General features: G+C 42.9%; 1 protein-coding gene across 1 annotated transcript in view; it reads left to right on the top strand.

The window, feature by feature from the left end:
• Positions 1-25360, top strand: part of LOC138992734 (zinc finger protein 197-like) — a 53741-nt gene that overhangs the window by 21151 nt on the left and 7230 nt on the right. The window contains 1 exon segment of the mRNA XM_070391648.1: positions 7933-8456. Within this exon segment, the coding sequence (XP_070247749.1) occupies positions 7933-8456 (524 nt within the window).

The raw sequence follows: 25360 nt of genomic DNA on the forward strand, positions 1-25360 counted from the left end.
TCTGGAAAGCTTCCCCATGTGCTCTCTTGTCTTGTCATGCACTCACTGGCAAGTTACGTTTGGATGCTAGAGTGAGCACTGAGGTGAAATCAGAGTGACAGGGAAGAAGGTGGCAGGCTTGCTTCTCTGCCCAACTCATCATGGGGTTTAGGAAAGACTGGCTTCCTTGACTTCCTGTTCCTTTTTTTTTAAAATATATTTTATTGATTTTTCACAGAGAGGAAGGGAGAGGGATAGAGAGTTAGAAACATCGATGAGAGAGAAACATCGATCAGCTGCCTCCTGCACACCTCCTACTGGGGATGTGCCCGCAACCAAGGTACATGCCCTTGGCCGGAATCGAACCTGGGACCTTTCAGTCCGCAGGCCGACGCCCTATCCACTGAGCCAAACCGGTTAGGGCCCTGTTCCTTTTTATAAAAAAATAATGTTTGGAGCCCTGGCTGGGTCCTTCAGTTGGAATGTTGTACTATGTACCAAAAAGGTTGGTATGTAGTCCCCAGTCAGAGTACATACAGGAGACAAATGATGGATTTTTTTTTTCTCTCTCTCTCTTCCCCAACCCCCTCTCTCTCCCTCCCTCTCTAAAATCAATTTTTTAAAAAAATATATTTTATTGATTTTTTACAGAGAAGAAGGGAGAGGGATAGAGAGCTAGAAACATCGATGAGAGAGAAACATTGATCAGCTGCCTCCTGCACACCCCCCACTGGGGATGTGCCCGCAACCAAGGTACATGCTCCTGACCAGAATCGAACCTGGGACCCTTCAGTCCACAGGCCGTCGCTCTATCCACTGAGCCAAACCGGCCAGGGCTAAAATCAATTTTTTAAAAAAAGTTTGGGATTGGTGGTGGGAAGGTTGTTTGTTTTATCATTTCCAGGGATAGGTACTTAACATTCTCATCCTCAAAAGCTGTTGTCATACCTGACCACCCCCACCCCCTGATCCCAGTGACCATCCTCTCATAAACCCACCTATGCCTGCCTGTCTCTAGGGTCAGAACATGTTCTGGGACATGGCAGTAGTCCTGAAAGCAACGCAGGAGGTGCCTGCTGCTTCAACCCTCGGCAGCTACTCGTTACCAGGGAGTCTGGCCAAGAGCGAGATACTGGAGACTCGTGGGAACATGACCTCCCTAGGTAAGTTCAGCCTGATTCAGAATGCTGAAAGAAGCCTAGGCATTTGTCACAGGAAATGGCTTATTTTGCATAGAGTCTCAAGACACCAAACACAGGTGGACTTCAGATTCACCTTCTAATCACATTTATTGTTGAGCAGGTTTCATATCTATTCACACATATGGGTACACATCCTCTTCATATACTTTGTGTTTAGCATAGGTTGGTGATTTTGAGAAAATGCCCTGGAGATGTTCTGTTTTCCTAGAACTTCTTACACATTCTAGAGGCTTTTGAGCAGTAGTGTCAGCTGTAATGGTGTTCAAAACTAGGTCCTCATGAAGGATATGGTGGTTTATCATCTGGTTCTCTAAGCTGGGACTTAGGAAAGGGAGGTATCCTATATAATAAAGAGCTAATATGCTAATTAGACCAGACAGCAGAATGACCTTCTAGAACGACCTTCCAGAATGACCAGTGGGCAGGGCCACAAGGCAGCCAGGGCCGCTAGGGCCAAGCCCCTTTCATGAATTTCGTGCATCGGGCCTCTAGTGTTATATATCTAACTAGCAGTGGCAGAGGTTTGCCAATGGAGTGATGTGTAACTGGCTGAAGAATGTGGTAGCCATGAGTCCTGTGTTGTGGAGCGATCCCTGGACATCTGCCAAGGCTCCTTTGGGCACTCAACTTTATGAGTCTGTCTGGTACAGGGCAGAGTCTGAATATTTTGAACCCATTCTCCTCACTAGCCAGTTCCTCAGGCTTTTGTGGTCCAAGTCACTTTCTTACACCAGTGTTGTGAGGAAGGTTGGGATCTCCGCCTTTCATCTTCTTGCCCGTTTTTTACTTATTCCCCAAACTCTCTGCAGCTTCTGTTCCTCACTTTCTGCTTTCTATTCCATTCTCTCTGATGTATTCCCCTGTGTAACATTTTTTTCTCTGTGTCCTTGCTTTATCAGTCATTCATAGTCTTAACTTCCACAACTGTACCTGTCCGACAGGAATGGCCTTTATTTTCCTTCTCTGCCTCTTACCTCAAGACTCTGTTCCCAGCTAAGACTTACTTTTCTGTGCTGCCAGCCACTTCCACAGCAGCAGGTCATAGCAAGAACACTGAGCTCTGAGAAGTAAGAGAAACCTGAGTGTAGTTGGTGCCCTGCCTCTGATAATTTTATGGCCTTGAGCAAATCTGTTCGCTCCTGGACCCCGCATTTCCTGTTCTGTAAATGCAGTGCATTCATTCAATAGTTACAAGGTTGGTTGGGGGCCAGTTTCCTCTGTGGTAGGCAGGACAATTGGTGCAGGGGCTACAGCAGTGAATAAGACACAGACTGCCCTTTTGTGGCTCCCACTCAAGTGAAGGAGAAGCTTCATTTTGGTGCTAAAATAATATACATGAAAGTGCTTTGGAAATTGTGACATGTTACTGGATTTCCAAAGTTTGAGAGAGAGTATCTACAGTTTTCTATATATTGATTAATGTTGGATTTATTAAAGTTTTACATTAAAAACCAATTTTTAAGCCTTTATGCATAACTTATTTTTAGTTCATTCATACATCTTGAAATATTTTTATAAACATGAGAACACTTGTGCTTTGTCTGTGGTTCATGGTTATGTAAGCTCCAAGTTTTGCAAATTGAATTTTTAAAACATTTAATTCCATCTACATAACAATTTTCTCTATTTTTATTTTCTTAAATAAAATCTATAAAAATATATTACATTGCAAGTTTAATATCTTTAGTTCTTTAAAACATTTTAAATACCTAAGTAGGCAAACTTACAAATCTTATACACACACAGCTTTTGTAAATCTAATGAGTTGGACTTACAAATTTAGTGAATCAAATTACCCTTCACATCAGCAGCTAAGATGGCAGACTCATAGCATTTCAGATTTCTCCCTCTCTCTTTTTTTTTATATGAAAGAGAAGTATTTTTCTTTTAATTTTGATTTGAGCTTGAGCAGACAGGATTGGCCTTGATTTCCCTGGGCACTTGCCAAAACCCTAGCTCTTACTTCATCTCTGTGTTTAATCTGTTAAATAACCACCTATATTAAGACCTTTTGGGCTACAGTTGTACCCAATTCTGTAATAATTTCAACCTAAAACGTTATGCAAATATAAGGAATTGTTTCTGTTATTAGATCTAATCAATTCAGTAGTTCCCACTGGTCTTCTTCTTTCATGTCTTTCTCGTCTAAATCTCACAGTACGGAGGGTAGGAGAGAGTGAGGCTGAGCTAAAGTGTTCCTGGGCTTTGATCTGTTGCAGAGCTGCTAGGATTGGGGCTTCCAGTATTAGTGGTGAGAAACTAAAAGTAAGAAGAAGAAGGTGGAAAAAATTGGGACAGAACAGTAGAAGGGAGAAAAGTAAAGTGAGATGTAGGAGATAAAGAATAGTAGAGAACACAAATGGGAAGAATGTAATGAGCAAGAGAAAAGCAGAAGAGACATGAAGCTATACAAGGGAAAAATCAGAATATTTCACAAAAAACAAAACAAAAAACTAAACACTAGGAGAAGAGAGCGATAAGAGAGGCAGTAAGGGAAATAGGCAGAGGGGAAAACTAAGAAGATATAAGAGCAGTAAACTACAGGCAGAAAATTGGAGATTTTTAAAAAAAGGTATCAGAACAGTAGGAGTAGAAATAATCAGGAAAAGATGAACATTTCAGACTTTTACTTATTGTCACACTTGGGGCTCTACTGTATCTTACTCCGGCCTTTCCTTTCTTTGACACTGCCCTTCTTATTATCTGAACGCTTATGATGGAATTACCTATTACCATGGTCTTAACCAGGCAACCAAGCTGGGCTGTTTCCCTGCCCGCATATTGCTTTGTCCCACCTTGACATCCCTGTCCCACCCCCTCATCTCTGGTTGGAGAGTCGCCCTGGCCTGAGCAGGTAGGATGTTTTGTGGGTGCTGGGTTCCCCTGGCAGTTGCTGCGTGATGCAGCTCACAGCTTCACTGCTCACTTCTAAGCTGACCCCACCAATGGGGAGGCCTGCCTCCCACCCCTGCTGACCCTCATCCCACTTGGCTTATTGTTTGAGTAGTTTTCCTGAGGTTGGTTTAATTCCCAAACACTTAATAAGGGTTTACTCTGCCAGCTCTGGTAGAATGGGGCCCTGGTTGCATGGGTGCACATTGCAGGGCCAAGGACAGTGAGGCTGGAGAGGAGACAAAGCTATGATGTCACTGACTGCAGGACCCCTTGTTGACACCATTAGGGTTCTGATGCAGTGTAGAGCAAGCATGTCAAACTCAAAGGCTAACACGGGCCAAATAAGGTTTAAGTTTACGTGGGCCACAAAAAACCAAAAGCTTCAATTTTCATAAAAATGTAGGTTTATTTCGATAGAGACATGCTGAATACAAAGGGCTGAAATAAATGAGTAATCGTTAACATAAAATAATAGAACAGTTTTGTTTTTTTAAAAATATATTTTATTGATTTTTCACAGAGAGGAAGGGAGATGGAAAGAGAGTTAGAAACATCGATGATACAGAAATATTGATCAGCTGCCTCCTGCACACTGGGGATGTGCCCACAACTAAGGTACATGCCCCTAGCCGGAATCGAACCCGGGACCCTGCAGTCTGCAGGCTGACGCTCTATCCACTGAGCCAAACTGGTTAGAGCATAAAATAATAGAACAGTTTAATAAAAATTAATGTTTTTTCTTGAACATTAACTTACCAGACACTGAATAACTGCACAACTTAATAAGCGTAACACAAATAAACCTATTTTTCTTGTTCTCTGAAAGCGAAATATTTCCTGTTGCACACACCAAACAAGTCAGTCCAAGACTAATGACGTGGCAATCGGCTGCTAAAATATTTGCTGCTAGTATTAGTGGAGAGAAATGGTGCGCCTGCCCATAAGGTGCGTAAGGGAAATGAATGCAACATGATTATAGTAATCACTCATTAGCGAACGTTGTAGTTCGTTATTAATAATTATGTCCAACAGGATATTGTAAAAATCAAGTTACAAAATTTTAATTAAAACGTTTCTTACAGCCGAAACCGGTTTGGCTCAGTGGATAGAGCGTCGGCCTGCGGACTGAAAGGTCCCAGGTTTGATTCCGGTCAAGGGCATGTACCTGGGTTGCGGGCACATCCCCACTGGGAGATATGAAGGAGGCAGCTCATCGATGTTTCTCTCTCATCGATGTTTCTAACTCTCTATCTCTCTCCCTTCTTCTCTGTAAAAAATCAATAAAATATATTAAAAAAAAAACACACACACACACACACAAAAAAAAACGTTTCTTACATACATTTATATTGTCTGGGCCACAAAAATATTCGTTGTGGACCACATGCGGCCCACGGGCTGAGTTTGATATGCTTGATGTAGAGCAACCAGAGACTAGTCAGAGTTTTAAAGCTTCAGAAAGCTCTGATGTTCTCATGGTACTTTTTGCCACTGTGGAGCAGGTTACTCCATGTCTTACACTTCACTCGAAAGGTCATCTTTCCCTGACAAAGGCGAGGCTTCCTTGACACCGGGGGTAAGGTGTTTACTCTGTTCACAGTCATCTTTAGTCCCTTCTAGTGTTGTCATCTATTACCATAGCAACTGCCATCCCCTAAAGTTCATCTTTCCTTCTGGTCCCAGCACTGTGACCCACAGTACCACTGGTCAGGCTGAAAGTCACTGCAGACACTCCGCAGCAACCATGCTCCATGGCTGTTCTCAGCAATTGACATAGAAACTAAATTCCTCCTCTCTTGGTCTTATGAGGTAGATACTGTTATTGTCTCTATTTTAGAGGTAAGGAAACTGAGGCACAGAGAAGGTAAGTTATTAGCCCAAAGTCATGCAGCTGGTAAGTGGCAGAGCAAGTATTTGAAACCATGCAGTCTGGCTCCAGAATTCATGTTCTTTTTTTTTTTTTTTAATATATTTTATTGATATTTTTACAGAGAGGAAGGGAGAGAGATAGAGAGTTAGAAACATCGATGAGAGAGAAACATTGATCAGCTGCCTCCTGCACATCTCCCACTGGGGATGTGCCCGCAACCCTGGTACATGCCCTTGACTGGAATCGAACCCGGGACCCCTCAGTCCGCAGGCCGACGCTCTATCCACTGAGCCAAACCGGCTTCGGCTGGAATTCATGTTCTTAAGTGCTCTGCTGTACTTAATGTTTTGGAGGCGTTTGGCCAGTGTGGTCCTCTTGGCATCCAGTGTGGCCCTTTCTGTCCATCTTATCCTCTCTTTGATATGCAGCATCTCATATACAAAAGCCTAAGTTGCCCAGATCTTCATCCACAGGTAGGGCATCTCCCTAAGTGACTGGTGGGTTGTAAGCAGGTTCACACTGAGTGGACAAGGTAAGAAGGCAAGCCTGGGGACAGATGGTGTCCTGCAGAACTGGTCTTAATTGTGAGATCAGTCATCAGACAGCCAGAGGAGACCTGTCTGGAGATGGCTTCCCTGGCATAAGGCCGTGTGTTAAATGTCTAGTGGAGGGAAATGGAAGTGAGGGAAAGACCATGAATCAGTGGACTCTGCTCTAAGTGTGGGGGAGATCATAGGCCAGGCAGAAGAACCCACAGAGGAGAGGTGGCATATGAGGGGATTCTTTTTTAAATTTTTATTATTATTATTAATAGGGAGAGAGAGAAAGTAAGAAAGACAGAGAGGCCCTGACCGGTTTTGCTCAGTGGATAGAGCATCGGCCTGCGGACTGAAGGATCCCAGGTTCGATTCCAGTCAAGGGCATGTACCTTGGTTGCGGGCACATCCCCAGTAGGGGGTGCAGGAGGCAGCTGATTGATATTCCTCTCTCATCGATGTTTCTAACTCTGTATCCCTCTCCCTTCCTCTCTGTAAAAAGTCAATAAAATATAATTTATATAAAAAAAAAGAAAGAGAGGAACTGATTTGTTGTTCCATTTATTTATGCATTCATTGGTTGCTTCTTACCAGGGATCAAACCCACAACTTTGGCATACTGAGACAACGTTCTAACTAACCAAGCTACCAGCCAGGGCCAGAGGTGATTCTTTCTTTGAATGAAGCCCTTCTACAGACAGTGAAGTCACAGACCTCCTCACCTTTATGACTATGATCTTATTCTTTTTCTAGGTTAGAAAAAGCTGACACTTGTATTTGTTGTTTGTTGTTTCAGGTGCTGAGACCAAGAACCCACAATTATTGGTTCCAAAAACTGAAATATGTGATGAAGCAGAAAAACCCTTCATGATATCAGGAAGGATCCAGAAAGTTGACTCTCAAGGACCTGAGTTCGAAGAAGCCTTCGAAAAAGGGAACATGTTAAAGGGGCAGAGAATAAAGAGGGAAAAGAAAGACTTTAGGCAAGTGACAGTGAAGGACTGTCACGTACCTGGAAGCTTCAAAGAAGAAGAAGACCAGAAATGTCAGAAATCTGGGGAAAGATACAACCGTAGTTCTGGCCCTGTTAAAAACCAGAAAAGCCAGCCTGGGCAGAAACCTTTTACTTGTAGTGTGTGCGGGAAAGGCTTTAGTCAGAGTGCTAACCTCGTGGTGCATCAGCGGATCCACACTGGGGAGAAACCCTTTGAGTGTCACGAGTGTGGGAAGGCCTTCATTCAGAGTGCAAACCTTGTTGTGCATCAGCGAATCCACACTGGACAGAAACCCTATGTTTGTTCCAAATGTGGGAAAGCCTTCACTCAGAGTTCAAACCTGACTGTCCATCAAAAAATCCACTCCTTAGAAAAAACCTTCAAGTGCAGTGAATGTGAGAAAGCCTTCAGTTACAGCTCACAACTTGCTCGGCACCAGAAAGTCCACATTACAGAAAAATGCTATGAATGTAATGAGTGTGGGAAAACATTTACTCGGAGCTCCAACCTCATTGTCCACCAGAGGATCCACACCGGGGAGAAGCCCTTTGCCTGTAATGACTGTGGCAAAGCCTTCACCCAGAGTGCCAATCTCATTGTGCATCAGCGAAGCCATACGGGTGAGAAGCCATATGAGTGTAAAGAGTGTGGAAAGGCCTTCAGCTGTTTTTCACACCTGATCGTGCACCAGAGAATCCACACTGCAGAGAAACCTTATGACTGCAGCGAGTGTGGAAAAGCCTTCAGTCAGCTCTCCTGCCTTATCGTGCACCAGAGGATTCACAGTGGCGATCTTCCTTACGTGTGTAATGAGTGTGGGAAGGCCTTCACCTGCAGCTCGTACCTGCTCATTCATCAGAGAATCCATAATGGGGAAAAACCTTACACATGCAATGAGTGTGGCAAGGCCTTCAGGCAGCGGTCGAGCCTCACTGTGCACCAGAGAACCCACACGGGGGAGAAGCCCTACGAGTGTGAGAAGTGTGGTGCCGCCTTCATTTCCAACTCCCACCTCATGCGACACCACAGAACCCACCTCGTTGAGTAACATAAAGGAAGAGGAAGATTTCCAGGCATTGATCAGACCTGCTACCCCCCTAATCAGACACCATTGCTGTGTTCCTCCTTTGTAAAAATGAGGCCTGCTATGGTCTTAAAGATAATAGTTTTCAGGAGTGCAGCACAAAACACAAGCATTTCAGAGGCTGACTTAAAGAAAATGAAAGCTAAGCCCCTAAAGGCAGGGACTTCGTTTTTAACTGTCCCCTAAGATGTGGTGGTGTCGGAAATAGAATGTGGCTTTCTTAGAAATGGGTCATACAAAGCTAAATGATGAAGATCCCACTTGGGGAAAGGTATTTTTAAACTAAATTTGTTTTTTTTTAAACTGGTAATTTCTTGAGCAACAGGCAGTTTATTAGTATAGGTCTGCCTGGTGGAATTCTGGCGCTTTGAACTTGTATCATAGCATTTTGGGTTAAGCAGTGACTAGTTAAGGAAACCACTTGGGGTAGCAATTCACCAACAACCCACCTATGAATATTTATAAGCTTTCCATTCCCTAGGTAATTAAAAATATATTTTTTAAACCTACTAACTGTCTACTGCTCCTCAAATGGACAGAAGTAGGAAAACGGCTGTTTCCCTCATTCTATACCTCATGAACCTTGGATGGGAAAGCTCTGGTGTGTCTCTTCTGACCCTTCTCTAGTCTGCATGGCCAAGCACTTGAGGTTTGATGGAGATTACACACGGGCCGCAGATGCTGCTGGGCTGTACTCATTTGCTAAGATGAACAGCTCTCCAAAGAACCCCCAGCTCCCACTGCATTCCATTTCAGTGAGCTGCTCTTGACGGCCCCATCCCAGGTAGGGGAGTCAAAGAACAGGCTGGCCTAGAACCTGCCCGTGTTCCTCCGCTCACTGCTCAGGCCCAGCCAACTGGCTCAGTCAGTGTCATTCTCACTTTCTCTGTGGTCTTTAGAAGAAAAAATGGAGCCCTTCTAACTCTGAGAGGGCCAAAGAGGGAAAGGGAAGGAGAGGGAGGGGCAGAGGGGGATTCCTAAGGTCTTAATTTTTGGGGAGAAGTTAAAAGGTATTGGAATATGAAAACTTGGAAGGATGAAGAAACTGGCTAAGGTAAGATACCTTTGTTACCACTGAGCCTTTACTCCTGGAAAATTATTTATAAAACTATGCAATAACTAGAGTTATGTAATATTGCCTTGTATTTATATAGAATTTTATTCTTTGTGTACCTTCATGTATAACATGAACCCAGCACTTATCTCATGTTTTTACATAGATCATTACCTTAATCCTTACAACACTGAAAGAGGGGTTTGCCCCATTTACCTGTGAGTGGTCATTTAAAGCAAGGCCATGTAACAAGTGACGAATGTTCAAATCTAAGACCTAAATCCAGATTCTCTTTGTTCTGCAATGCTGTTTGTTCAACCACCTGTAATCCCCACCCAGATCTGTGGAGAACCTGAGAAAGGGGTGTGTAGTCTATTTTTAGGTAGGGATGGTGACAGATTTCAGGGTGTGCCTTAGGCAGTGTGACCAGCAGCAAATCAGACTGGAATTTAAGTCTCCTGATTTCTGGGTCTGTCCACCACCACCCCTCTCAGCATGTAAGAGCATTTATAAATGCTGCACCTAGTAGTAAGCAGTTTGGTGCATACATTTATTGTCTCATTTCTGCAAGACTGAATGTTAATCAACATGGGGCTTTGTTGTTTATAGGGCACTTTCATATACAGAAGACATATGCAAGAAAGCTTATTCAGCTCTTCTTTTTCTCCCTTCAAACATAGTCTCATCAAAGCACATGCAACTTCCTCTCCCAGTGCCACTCTAAGTCATATGGACACAAACACAAGAAATAGTAGGATTCAAAAGTAAGAATAAAAAATGCTCACTGATCCTGATCGTGACTTCTGTGTTCCCCTGTCTGGGGGTGGAGAGACCCAGCGATAACACCACATGTCTCTGCTGACCACGATCAGGAAGCTGAAAAGGAGGAGAGCAAGTGTGAAGTTTTGGGATAAGTCTCTGACCTTGAAGATAGCACAAGAGACCAATGGTGTACTTTCCTGGAAGATAGCACCTAGAATTTATAAGCATTAAGACAGGTAAACTGTTTTAGCTTCACATTGTATATTCATCCTCATAATTGAATACTCAGTCATGGATGATTATAATTTCCTGGCTTAAGATTTCCATTCATAGGTGTTTCAGAAAGCCACCCAGGTGGTTGGGATATAAAGCTAGGTTTGGGAACTGGTGACCAAACCTTGCAGTAAAGCAGTAGTTTTCAGCCTTGGCTACATGTCAGAATCACTTAGGGCTCTTTAAAAATTTTTCTGTTTCCCAGGCTTAGTATTTTGAAATCTCTGAAGGGGATCCATTGTGCAACCAAGGTAATGAGCCACTGCAGTCAAGTGAAGCCTGCAAGCCAAGGTGTGTGTAATCCAATGCGGTGGGAGGCGGTGGGAGGCGGGGGTGGAAGATCTGGAGATGCAGTGTTCAAAGTGGTTTCAGCAAAATCATTGGCTGCCCTCGGGTCCTTCTATTAACCCTTGTTAAGATTCTGTGACCTAACTTACTTTATTTGTATTTTAAGTGACTGTATCAAATATTTATATGAGCAGAGTAGTTTTTACATGTGTTTCTGTTCCTCATTTATCAATATGACTTTTTAGATTTCTGCTTGTATTTCATTTCCAGATCTGAGATTTCACAGACCTGCACCCAGGTTCAGAACCCCCAATCCTGCACAAATCATGTGAACCTAGTGGATTGAGTACTAAACAGGTACTCTTCCCCAACTAATAACTCTTCCTCCCAATTCAATTCCAACCCTAAAATAAATGACCTCCCACTTTTTCTGTACAGTTTGGTGGGGAAGGAGTGACTATCCTCATTGGCAGAGCTGGCTTCTGTTTGGGGTTTTCTCCATTTTCCTTTGGCTGGCTAGAAGTGGATGAGAGCTTTGAAGCCTCATTTTCTTTGTATTAAAAGCTGTCAGACTTGTAGTTGTCAAAGAGCCAGGCTTAGTGATGGGCATTAAGGGTGGAGAGGGAAACCTGTCCTCATTCTTAAATGAGACCAGCAGATGTGTATTAAGTGGAGCACGGTGATGTGAAAGTGATAATGCGACTGGATGTACTTTGGGAGTGTAGGGGAGAGACTTGATCAACACACGCATACGCACACACAGTTGGCTGTGAATTTCTCCAGGCTCAGGAAGCAGTGTGCGTGGGCAAAGCTAATCCTTCCTCTGTGCTCTGGAGCCCATCTCTTCCTTGCCGAGGCAGGTGTCCTCCCATGTCTGTCACTTCTCCACTTGCTCCATCCAGTGTGCCTGACCTTTCTGAGGTCACAGCCCCTTTGGGACTCTGATGGAGGTTGTGGATCCTCTTCTGGAGACATGCAGATGGCACATTCAGTTTTGTGCTCATTTCAGGGACATTTAGGCTCCCTGAGGCCAATCCATGGATCCTCTAGAGCAGTGGTTCTCAACCTGTGGGTCGCGACCCCTTTGGTGGTCAAACGACCCTTTCACAGGGGTCGCCTAAGACCATCCTGCATATCAGATATTTACATTACGATTCATAACAGTAGCAACATTACAGTTATGAAGTAGCAACGAAAATAATTTTATGGTTGGGTCACAACATGAGGAACTGTATTTAAAGGCCAGAAGGTTGAGAACCACTGCTCTAGGGCCTAAAGTCTCACCTGGGGTTGCACATTCATCACCAGTGACATTTTAAAAAATGAAGGTAGATGAATTTTGCTTCTGGCGTCCCTCCCTTAGCAAATCGTGGCATGGTCCAGCACCCAGACTAGAACTCCAGGAGGCATTCCTGGCTTCCTGTGTGTCATATACAAAATTATCTACTGTCTTTGTAGCAAACATGGTCCTAGACCTTGGGTGCCAGAGCAAACAGGTCTAACAAACCCTCTTCTCACATCTTTTGTGAGAAACTGTCTGGATCCCTTAACGTGATTTACTAAGCTCTTCATAGTCTCTTTCTGCCCTACCGACTACTTCCTATGCACCTTTTACTGCAGCCTGGAGGTATGTGCTTGCTGTTCTGTGTGCCTTTGCTCCCCCTGTCCTCGGTGCCTATAGTACCTCACCACCACTCCGCCCAGCCCTGCCTACTTAGCATACTTAGGTTTCTTTCAAGATTTGGTTCAAGTCCCATCTCTGGGAAACCTCTCGTCCTATGGTGAAGGGCATGTTTAGAAATATATTTAGAAATATAGAAGAGCATGACATGATATGTATCCAGAGTTTTACTTTATGCTTTGAAATGAAAAAAATCTGTATTCAAAATTGTGTACATAGTACAATTCTTATATAATGATACATATACTAGCAGAAAGCATATAGATAAATTACCTGAAAGAAATAGAATAAAAGTTTTTAAGTGGTTAAGTGACTTGTTGACAGCCATAGTGATGGTAAATTGCAGAGTTTAGGTTCAAACCCAGGTCCTGTGAAGAATTGAATTATGGGTGATTAAAAGTTTTTTTTAAAGTAATTTCCATATTTCCTATAAGGAGCAAGAATTTTATAATAAGGGAAAAAATGAGTTATTTATTATATTTGCATACTTCGTTTTTATTGTATTAACTGTAAACATGATCTCAGTTCCCACTTTGTAAGATGTGGGATGCACCCTGTCCCTTTCTCCTTCCCTTTTCTACGTCTCTGCCTCTGACAATGTCAAGTCTGAAAGCTCTTGAATTCTGTTCTGGAACCATAGTTAGTCTTTTTTCTATGCTTTTTGATTTCTTTTAAAAGTTGAAAATAAGCAGTATGAATCATGACTGTGTACATGTTGTTCACTGCAGATTGAGTAGCTTACTCTGGTTATATTTCCATTTTGGAACAGCGTTTTGTTTTCACTGAAGTTTCTAGTTGCCTTCTTTCCTGCTTGTATTGGTTGCTTTTAGTACATCAGTGTTTTTTCAACTTCTTCATCCAGTTACTCTGTTAAGTCCCCTTTTCCCCCGTGTATTTGCCTTCCTGATACCTGTAGCCTCCTACTCTTGTCCGTCCTTGATGGTCTTTCTGCCTTCAGTTCTGTTGATACACAGGGCTCTGTTGTGTCCTGAATTCCATCTCTTCCTCTTTCTTCCCTTACTCCCTCATTTTACTGCAGCGCATCCTCAAGTCACTTGTCAAGAAAGAGTATGAGGTAAAATTGTGGAATTCATACTGGAGAGAAACCCTATAAATGTAAGAACTATCTCAAACTCTGTCCTCACCACTTTAATCTTACTCTGAATGGGAGGCCAGTACCATATCCATATCTCAAACTCTGCCCTCACCTTGATTGGTAGTTTGACGGGCTCTGGAATTCTAGATTGAAATTTTCCTCAGGAGTTTGTGGATGTCTGATTCCAGTCTGAGCTGTACTTCTTTGATAATCAGTAAGTAGTATCTGCATCATTAAGACTTGTTCCCTCCCGCCAAGGCTGGAAGCTTTTAAAGTCTCCACTTTGTCCTGGGTGTACTCAATTCCCTAACGTTCTTGCTGGAATTTCTCAATTTAGTGAGTCAGGTACTTCTACTCTTGGAAATTTTCTTCTTGTGTTATTTGGCAGTTCCTCCTTTCCATATATTTTTTTCCTATTTTTACTCTTTCTGTTAATCCTGAATTCCTATCAATCAAATGTTGGACCTTCTGGATTGAACCTTAACTACTTTCTCTATTATTTCAATTTCTTTGTCTTTTGCCATTTTCTGGTAGAGTACCTTGATTATTTTTCAGCCTTTCTAGTGATTTTTTTTTTATTTTGCAGTAATTAGTTTAGTTTTTAAGTTTTTTCTTGTTTGTGCCTTTTTGTAGCATACTATCCTCATTTTAGAGATGCCTCTCAAATCTGAGTATTCTAATTAAGAGTTTTCTTTCTTTTTAAAAAAAATATATTTTATTGATTTTTTACAGAGAGGAAGGGAGAGGGATAGAGAGTTAGAAACATCGATGAGAGAGAAGCATCGATCAGCTGCCTCCTGCACACCCCCTACTGGAGATGTGCCTGCAACCAAGGTACATGCCCCTGACCGGAATCAAACCCGGGACTCTTCAGTCCCCAGCCCGACGCTCTATCCAGTGAGCCAAACCAGCTAGGGCAAGACTTTTCTTAAAAGCCTCTTCTGTCACCTGAATTACCTCACCCCTTTCATGCCCTGCCTGAGTCCTTTTTGTCTCTTTATCTTATTCACTCATTGGAGACTTTACTCAAATACATGATGATTCTTACTGATGCACTTGTATGTATGTATGGAAAGCCCAGCCCAGACCTCTCAGTGGGAGTGGGATTAGCTCAGTAAGAGGCTTCCCTTTAAAATGACTGATAGGGAGCAAGTTGTTTCCCCGAAACCTGTAAATGCCAGAACGAAGGGATCTTTTGTCTGGGCCCCTTACATTTCTTTAGCAAAAAATCCTCTGATGTTTTTGTCTGGCGATTGGATGCTGTAAGTGCTTCTCTAGGAGTGGGAAGGAAGGGAATCAAGGCTTAGTACAGACTTAGTTGCAGCCCCATCCCTCCCACCCTTCATTGTACTTGGGGTTTCCAAGTCCTAAGTCTCTCTGGGGGTTGGCAGGGTAGATCAGTTACCTCCTTCAGTTGTATTGCCCTCAGCAAGTGTCCCAAGCTGGTATTCCCTCCACCCAGCTTTCTCAGTGATCACCTACCTATTTTCTGTCTTCTAGAAATTTGTGTGTCTTATCCCATCATTGTTATTCATACATTTTGAACCATTTTAACCCATTATCATTTTAAGGGAAGCTCAGCCATTTAAAAAAAATGTTGCTATGCTTTGATACAGTAGTGCCCTTTCAGAAAGCCAACCTGAAAGTGAATATTGTAACAATGATTTCTATATTTGTCAATTATTATTTTACATTGAAAACAACCAAAGTGACCAGTAATAGAATGATTAAATTATGCAACCACTAAAAATCATAATTTAAAGAATATTTAAATTATGCAAAACTACAAAATTAAATCAAAAGAGAGCCCAGTTTCTTAAAATTTTTATTTATTAAATTTAGAGAGAAGGAGAGAGAGCAAAACATCAATTTGTTGTTCCACTTCCTTACGTATTCATTGGTTGTTTCTTGTATGTGCCCTAATGGGATTGAACCCATAGCCTTGGTGTATTGGGACAATGTTCCAACCAACTGAGCTACTTGGCCGGGGCTGAGAACCCAGTTTTCTTAATTGTACACGCATAGAAAAGATCTGAAGGAAATAAGTACATCGGGTATTAACAGTGGTTAAGTTTTCCTGTATTGTCTACATTTTTTACCATGAGCCTGAATCTTTTATGATCAGGAGAGGGGGAATTAATAAAAGGGGACGATCACGGCTTGTGCAGAGTGGTGAGAGGTTCTGTGGAGTGTGGAGTATGTAGTAGGGAGCAGCCGAGTGTGGAGGCTTGGCTGGTGAAGGAAATCTGGAGACCACACAGACGGCTTTTGTCAGAGTCCAAAAGAGACCATGGGATTCTGACCTAGTCAGTGGCAGGGGGTCAGAGTAAGGACAGATGGAATGAGTAGGCCTTAGGGGCAAGAAGCAAAATTCCCAAGCCAGAAATCCAGGCCTCCACATCCTGGTGAGATGTGACCTGTGACAAATGGGGCCTTGCCCAGACCTGACCGTCCCTGGCTTCCTTGGGCCTCAGTGAGGCCACCCTGTGTGTTCACAGTGGCCAACATATCTATGATGTTGGGAGGAGACGAGGGCGGCAACCCAAGGTTGTAACCACCCCATTAGTTGAGGGGCTTCTGTGTGCTAGGCACCATGCTAAATGCCGTATGACTTTTATCTCATTAACCCTCACCTCAGGAGGGAAGTCTTCTTATCCCATTTACCAAGCCAGGAGTCACAGTCAGGATTAGAACAACTCTGAAGCCAAGCCCCTTCCTCCCAAATTACTTCCTCAGTGTGTCCCCAGGGACCCCTCTCCTTATCTAAAGTTGTGGTGCAAAAGCAAACAGTGAAGAGTAAGTCTCCCAGCCCAGAGATAACTTCAGGAAAAAATAAAAATAAAAATTGATGATCCTTCCAGAGATAGTCCATGCATTTGCAATATTCTGTATCACCCCCCCTCCCTACACACAGGAGTTTATGATGCACATTGCCTATACCTTGCTTTTTCATATGTCTTGGAGATGTTTCTCTGTTAGCCTATATAAGATCTACCTCATTCTTTTTTTCACTGCTGTGTGACCTTCCATTGTGTGGATGTGCTGTGATTCATGTAGCGAGTGCCCTGTTGGTGGACATGTAGTTTCTTTCCTGTCTTTTCCTATGACAACAACAACATGCTGAATACCCCGGCACACTCTCCTTTGGTATGTGTGCCACTTTGCAGGATAAATTGATAAAGGGTAAGGGCATTTGATATTTTAATAGAAATTGCAACTGGTTCCCAGTATGTGTATGAAAATGCCCATTTCCCCGAGTCCTCTGTAAGACTATTGTTTGGACTTCTGATCTGATAAGTGAAAAATGCTCTCATGTTTTACGTTCATTTATGAGTGAAACTGGCTATCGTGTCTCGTGCTTAAAAGCCGTGTATATTTTCTTTTTGAATTTGCATTGCTTGTTCATGTTCTTTAACAGTTTCTGTTGGGTTGTTGATCTGTTTAAGAAATGATTTGTACAAACTATAGTAAAGAAATTACTCTTTTACTGCCATATGTGTTGCAAATATTTTCCCCAGTTTATAGTTAGTCCTTTTACCTTAATATTTACAGTTTAGTGTCAAATCAAAGACTTCCCATCTTCAAGACTATACAAGTTCCCATGGCATAACCCTTTGACTAGTCTATTTTGAGATAGGTCCATTTGAAATTCATTTTGGAGTAAGGACCTCTTTGGGTCTTGGCCCCACCTCCGCCCCTTTTCTCCTTGGTTCAGTGGGAGGAACTCAGGTGGAGGATCACCAAGATGAAGACACCTCCCTAGAGCTGCCCAGCAACAGCCTGCAGCCAGGACCCTGGGAGGTTCACTGAGTCCATCTCCTCATTTGGTGAGCTAGGGATGGGGTGGGGATTGGGATGGCAGGGGAGAGGGCAGCTGGTGGAGGAAAAGGGAAGATCCTGAGGGGCAAAGGTGTGCTGAGGGGTGGGGGCGTGGAGATGGGTAGGGAGGATGGTGCTGTAGTCAAGCTTTGGGAGGGAAAACAAAGGAGAGGCTGTAGCCTGAGGTCAGTGAGGGGAAGGAGGAGGCTGCAACAAGGATAGGGAGTGATGGGAGTGTTTGGGATGAGGCCAGGGCCTGCAAGGGAAATATAGGCAATGGGGAAGGGGAAGAGTGGAGACATGGCAGGGGGTGGCAGGCAGGGAAAGGAATCAGACAGTGTGTGGGTGTTTGGAGCAGAAGGGGTTGAAAAGGAGCGGATCAGACCATGCTTGGGTGGCTTCCAAGACCCTGAGACCCTCTGTTCCTGCCCAGCTGATTTATCTGGCATTGGGTGGATGGGGCATAAACCAGGCCATGTTTTGGGACAAGATGAGTCTCTCAGACCTCGTGGTGGGGAAGAAGCATTCTAGGCTGGCCCTGCCCCTCACTCATCAACAGCCCAGGACAAATCCCTAACCCTTTTGAACATCAGTTCTCCCTTCCCCGACCTCCACTCGGGTTTAAGCTTGGGATGAAGTGGATTTGAAATGTCTTTGTAACCATTGAAAGGCTGCCTAGTTGCACAGACCTGCCATATTTCTGCTGGAGGACAGGGTCGGAATGGGTAAAAGAAAACGAAGCCTTAGTTGATTGGAAAGACATTTTTACTTTCACAGTTGATCAGGGGGTACAGTTTCTGGCATAGATGTGGATGGGAGACTCTGTGAGCAGCCGTTCCTTTTTGTCCCCTGGTGGTGGTGGGCCCTGAACTGGGCAGAGACTGAAGCCAGCAAAGGCCTCAGTCTAGCACAGCCCTTCCCCACGAGCTGGGCTGAATCCCTGTCACCACTGCCGGGAGAGTTACATATTCACCCAAAACTTCGAGAGTAATAAGCAGAGGCCTTGGCTGATGAGGGGATAGGAACAGGTCAGAGAGGGAAGATGTGAAGCCATAACTCGGGTCAACCAAGGTAGAATCTGTTTAGAATGAAGTCCAAGGAGCCACTGTGCTAAGGGAGGAGCCAGATGGTTCTGTGACCCTGAGGCCAGAGCAGCTGTGAGGGGATGTCTTGGGAAGTAAGAGTCTGGCAGGAGCAGTTGGATGGCCCCTGAACCCAACAGCTGTCGGGGCTGGAGTGGCTGCCAGAGGCTGGGGTGGGATGGTGAACGGTGTTTAATGTCCCTTCAGGTAACACTTCAGTGTGTGGGGGCCTAGATTGGGAAACTTGTCCATTATTCTAACTAAAAAGTAGATCATTCAAGGTTCTTCGTCAGAGGCTTTTAGCAGGTGGGATCTACTAGTCCCTTACAGAGACGGTCCATTGTGACTCCTACCCAGCACCCTTTCCAGCCCTAATGCCCCATCTACAGTTTAATGAGGGACGAGGTGGTCACTGTGTTCCCGGATAACGTAGTATTTCTGGGATATCAGGATGCAGCTGGAGGGGAAGCAGGTCAGAATTCCTTTTTTTTTAAAATAAATTTTATTTTTTAGTACATTTTTAATATTTCAGAGAGGAAGGAAAAGGGAGAGAAACAATGATGAGAGAGAATCATTGATTGGCTGCCTCCCGCACGCCCCCCCACTGGGGATGGAGCCCGCAACCCCCCACCGGAATCGAACTTGTGGCACTTCACTCTGCAGGCGGACGCTCTATCCACCCAGCCAAACCAGCCAGGGCCGAATTCCCTTCTTTAAGGCTCTCGGGGAGATTGATGCTCCTCCTGCTTCCTAGAGAAGCAGCCTAGAGATGCGCGAGGGGGAGGGTGTTGGGGCCGCTGGTGACGCACTTCCGGCCGCGCCACTGCCCTTCCGGCCGCGCCACTGCCCTTCCGGCCGAGGCAGGTTTCTCTGGGCCCCGGGATTGCAGGCTTCGCTGGGACCGCAGTAACCGCCCCAGGGCAACTCCGGGATCAGGGTGAGCGGGCCGGGCCCAGGGAGGGGGCACAGCGGGGCGGAGGGCCAGGGGGTTCTAGAGGAAACCTGCGCCGGCCTCGTTCTCCCTGCTCCCGGCATTGCTGCCTGCGCCGGCCTCGTTCTCCCGGCGGCCTCAGCGCTGCTCTCACGGGGCCCCAGCTCAGGCCCCGGGCCCAGCCCAGAGGAGACGCTCGAGAAGATGGAGTGAATGAACGGGTGATTGAGTGATAGATAAATGGTCGGAAACGAAACCCCGGGTCTGGGTCTGGATACCACCTACTCCCCCAATCAGTCCTGCAGCTCAGAAGCTTTGTAGGGACCGTGGAATAGGAGACGGCAGATACTGCTAAGCCCACGCGGTGGAGGTTGTCGAGACCTTGGTTATGTAATTCATGGGGATACAGAGGCTGTTGGTTGGTCTCTAAAGTTAGACTGTCTAGTAATCCTTGCCTTCCTTTCTTTCCAAGGCTCAGTTGACAGATTGTATGTTACAGCACGTATGCAGACGTCAATGTCTTCCATCAAAATTTTACTGTTTATTGCCAAATATTACGCAGAATTCAGGTCACAGAATGAATGATGTTGGCGCCTGCCAAATGAGAAGATACTTCCGGTCTGGAAGTGTGTGTGTGTGTGTGTGTGTGTGTGTGTGTGTGTCACTGTTTGAAGCAGTTGTGCTAATTTAACCTTCTCAATAACTTATTATCTGTAGTTTTGAAAGAGGAAATTGAGGTACAGAGAATAGATAAGTTGCTAGTAAGTGCCCGAAAGCTGCAGCAGAGATAAATCCATTGTGCAACTGCAGCCTCGGTGAATGGTACTTGGCCAACTGACCAATTCAAGAAGGGCTTCAGAGAAGAGTACATGTAAGTGTGATCTTATTGAAAGAATTGTGGTTTCAAATTCTTGAAAAAAGCTACCTGGCTTGCCCAGAACACTTCAGCTAATTATTGAGGGGATGAAGAGATGGCAGTGGGGAGAAAGCTAACAAGGTAGAGGGTGAAGCCCACACCCAATTACTATTTCCTCCCACATTTTAATATTTCTAATATCAGAATGAGCCTCACCAGCTGTACTTCTTTATTTTTTACCATCTGTACTTATACCATAGTTTAGTTGGTAGTGATTTTTCATTTTTTTAGGAACAGTCAGGTGTCTTAGACTCAGTGACATGATACCTGACTTGGATTCTCTGTGCCTGCAGCAGCAAAGGCAGAGCACACCCGGCAGAGTCTTCAAAAGTTGAAGTCAAGGTATCACTCCATGAATGCGAGCAGAGTCCTCTCCAGTATTGCCTCTAAGAGTCCTGCTGTGTTTCTATAGTCCTGTAGCTTCCCAATTACTTTTAACAAGGTGAAACTATTTAAAGCTTCTTTCCTTTTACCTTTCAGTATAATACCCATCTAACCCCAAGTCTGGATTCAAACAGAGGCTTTTTAGCATCTTAAAATCACCAACACTCAGATTATTCCACACTAGGCATTTGTGGAAACACCTGTAATCCCTTTCTGGGGAATTTATCCACCAGGGAGTAGGTAATCTGTGGTTCATGTTTTTGTAAAAAAATAAAATAAATGAAAAAAAAATTTTTTTAAATCCTCACCGGAGAGAGACATTGATTGGTTGCCTCCCATAACTGGGGCTGAGGATCAACCTGCAACCAAGATAGTACCCTTGATGGTGCACAGGCTGACGCTCTAGCCACGGAGTCACACTGGCCAGGGCTAAAAATGATTTATTAAAACAGATAAGTTCATTTGTTTACATATTTCTAGTTCAGTGTTCAGACTGTAAAGGCAAAGTTGAATGGTGACAGAGAGTGAGGCCATATAACCTAAACAGGAAGACTGAAATACGTACTTTATAGCCCTTTACAGAAAAAAGTTTGCAGTTTGACAGAAACAAACTGCTGACAGCTACGATGATCCACAGTTGGAGAAGGGAGAATTGTCTCCAAGTTATCTTCTCCTTAGGCCTTAGGATCAAACATAATAACTCTTAACTCCTGTTGAGTGCTTATGTTGTGGCAGATCGCCATAAATGTTTTACATTAATTAAGTCATTTATCTAGGATTTACAGAATGTTAGAGCTAGAAGAACTAATGTACATTATCTAATTTGTCACTTTTTTCAGTTAAATAGCCTATCCTGTAGGCCCAATTACATGGGCTATGACATAGCAAAGTTTCCTGACTCCTAATCCAATCCACTTTAATCTTACTCTGAATGGGAGGCCAATACCATATCTATTGGATCTACCTTTTGTTTTTATTTTATGGTGAGATCTGTCATTTTCAAAAGAATGATTTCTCTGACTATAAAAGTAATGCATGTTTATTGTAGGGAAAGTGAAATATATAAGAGAGTGTAAAGGACAAAGTAACCTATTAAATGTCCTAGAGATCAGTGTGTTAGCATTTGATGGGTTTTCTTCCGTCCTTTGTGTGTGTGTTTGTAAATATCTGTGTATTAATAATAGTTTCTGTTTATTGAATGCTTACTAATGTTGGTATATGTGTGCATATTTTTTGCTTTACTGTTTGTATCCTATTCTAATATATTGTATTTTCTCATGAATTGTCTTTGAAAACATGATTTTTTTTTTTTAATATATCTTACTGATTTTTTACAGAGAGGAAGGGAGAGAGATAGAGAGTTAGAAACATCGATGAGAGAGAAACATCGATCAGCTGCCTCCTGCACATCTCCCACTGGGGATGTGCCTGCAACCCAGGTACATGCCCTTGACCGGAATCGAACCTGGGAACCTTCAGTCCGCAGGCCGACGCTCTATCCACCGAGCCAAACCGGTTTTGGCGAAAACATGATTTTTAGTAGTTCCAAAATATGTCATATTTATATGACTTCAGTGTTTTTTTTGCCCGTTTTTTGTTTTTTTTACAATTATAGTAAGAGGATGATCTTTGTACATAAATCTTTGTGCTTTTCTCTGATTATATTTTTCACTTTTCTTCTCATTAGAAGAGTTGTTTATTTTTGTTGGAATACTTTCAAGTATTGCAAAAAGATAGACCTTAAAGCAAAATTTTACCATAATCTTATTCCTCAGAGATGATCATGGTTAACAGTGTGATACATATTGTTAGAGACTTAAGTTAGTTTTTAAAATATAAGACAAAATGTGATAATTGAAGAAATTTGGGAACTAGAGGGAAAAATCATTCATAATTTACTATATCGTTATAGTTATTGAAGATTAATTTTCCTTCTTGTCTTAGGCATGTGTATATTTTAACATATAGGATGTTATGTTGTACTTGAAATTTTAATATCCTGCATTTTTCCATAAGTATTTTTCCAATTGGTCATGTATTTTTATAATTTACTTTAATCTTAATGCCTATATAATTTCTACCAAGTGGAAATACTATAATTTGCTAAGCCTCGGTGTCTCATCAATAGAAGATTGTGTTTCCTACAACATTGCAGGGCTTTTTTCTTCTTTTTTAGCAGTTAATGAAAGGATTCAGTAATTTTCCTCTCTGGAAAGTTACTTCTCTATCAGAATGCTCTAATAGTGGAATTAGTGGGCCAAACAGTATAGGCATTTTTATTACATATACCCATGACTTTGAGCATCTTCTGAGATACACTGCAGGTGTTGTATACTCATAATGAGTATTCTCATCTTAGTTCATACACCCACAAAATGGTGATCACTGTGTCACAAATGCAAATGAATCTACAACTTTAAGATCTGATACTTATTGCCCAAATACCTCTAGAAAGATGGTACCAGTTTACATTCCCACCGGTAATGTGTGAGAAACTTCCTTCCCCTGCACCTTTACTGGACTTAAGTTTTAGCATTAAAAACATTTCAATTTAAAATAAAAATTGATTCTTCAACTTTGCTGGTTTGGCTCAGGGGATAGAGCGTTAGCCCATGGACTGAATGAAGGGTCTCAGGTTCGATTCTGGTCAAGGACATGTATCTTGGTTGCAGTCCTGAGAAGTCCACAGGACCAGCCTGATTACGTACTTCACCAGGCACAGTCTATTTTTTCATGCCTCTGAGCTCTCAATTATGGTATAAAAAAAAAAGTCTCTGTTTTCCTTGAAATAATGCTGCCAATTCTACTTCTCATGTCAAGGTTTATATGAAGAATATGAAGAGACATTTTTGGATAAGCTTTTGGAATTTTGACATTCCAAACACCAGAAACTACTTTTATTTTTTCAACTCTTTTATAAGTAAAAAAATTACTTTACAGAGTGTTTTATTTAAACTGAAGCCTTTTAAAAAATATATCTTTTATTCATTTCACAAAGTGAGGGAAAGATTGTCCTGACCAGGAGTTGAACCATAACCTCCTGGTTCACAGGTCAATGCTCAATCGCTGAGCTACCCCGGCAGGGCTGGATCAGACTAATGCATTAGCCTTGTTGTGACTCCCATACAACTTCTCAATTTATTAATTGACTTTTCATACATATTATTGTATAATGGACAGCAGATACATATTAACTTGAATATTCCTATCTACTTCTTAATTATCTTTATAAATAATATTCTTAATTATTCATTAATTACTTGAGTGCTTGTTATAATATCATTCTGTCTAACTGTCACTTCTTGGAGAATTGACAAATGGAGTTTGTGAACCTAGAAAGCTATAAGCCAACCCTGATTTTTGTTGATGCAGTCACATTGCTCACCTGACAAGTTTTGTGTGAGTCATTTAGTCTCCCTAGGCAACAGCTCTTTCTCATTTTTGTCTACTGGGACAGTGATATCCCATCTCTACCTGTTTCCCCTGTGAGCAGGGCTCCCAGTTTTCCAACCTTGAAGTGTTTTATAATTAAAGCAAGGAGAAGATTTGTGGATGTTGAATATGCAAGGAGCTGAAAAGAGAGATTGGAAGAGAGATTTTTCCAGGTGAGTTAGCAAGGTACAACCAGTGGGAGAAGCAGCAGGGCTTTGGAAATTTTACAAGAGAAACTGAATGAAGCTCAGGCGATAAAACTATCATCTCTTTAGGGTTGTTGGGGGTAGAACTGGGTATCTCTTGGGGACAATTTTTCCCCTGTACTCATTTTATCTCTTTCATTCCCAGGATTTGCCATTTTACATTCTCCCACTATCCTCCATTCTTTAGATATAAAACATCCATGTTTCCTGTCTTACCCTAATCATTAGCTTGTTGTTGTTTGTTATTTTCCCCTTATCTCCATTGTCTCTGGTTCTCTCACTCTCTGGGTGTCTGTAGCTGCCCTTTCCATGGAATTCCTAATTAATGGTGATCACCTTATCCTGATATAAATCTCTTCTACCACTTGCAACTTTGAATTAGTTGTCCCACTTGCTTTTTACTGAGACCTGCAAAGTTAGGTCCCAGAACTTCAAGGGCCTTCACTTTGCCATGTATAAGAGAGATTGATTCTGATGGTTTCTTTCAGGTTGGGTGAACAAGTCTGCTCCAGAGCAGGAAGTCTCTGAAATTGAGTCACCGGGACAGTAGGAAACAGGCTCCAAGAGGATGAATCCTGGGATTCTACATTTGAACAAAAATATGCATGTGAGAGCATGAAGGAAAACTCTCCTGAAGAGGTGCCCAGGTCATGCTTTTTCCAGGAAGGAGGTTTTGGGGGAATAACTTTCATCCGAAAGGAAGCACTTCCTAAAATGATGAGCCAAGAATATAATTTTGAGAAGAGGTTGCTTTTGACCTCAAGCCTTGTTACTCATCTCAGGGTTTCTACAGAAGATAGTCTACATCAGTGGGAGACAAGTAGCATACACGCCAATGAGATTTCAAACCAAAGTAAATGCTCAACCCTCTCCAT

The sequence above is a fragment of the Myotis yumanensis genome, unplaced genomic scaffold, assembly GCF_028538775.1.
Source record: "Myotis yumanensis isolate MYYU_CA2020_CCGP unplaced genomic scaffold, mMyoYum1.0.hap1 SCAF_14, whole genome shotgun sequence".
Lineage (NCBI taxonomy): Eukaryota > Metazoa > Chordata > Mammalia > Chiroptera > Vespertilionidae > Myotis > Myotis yumanensis.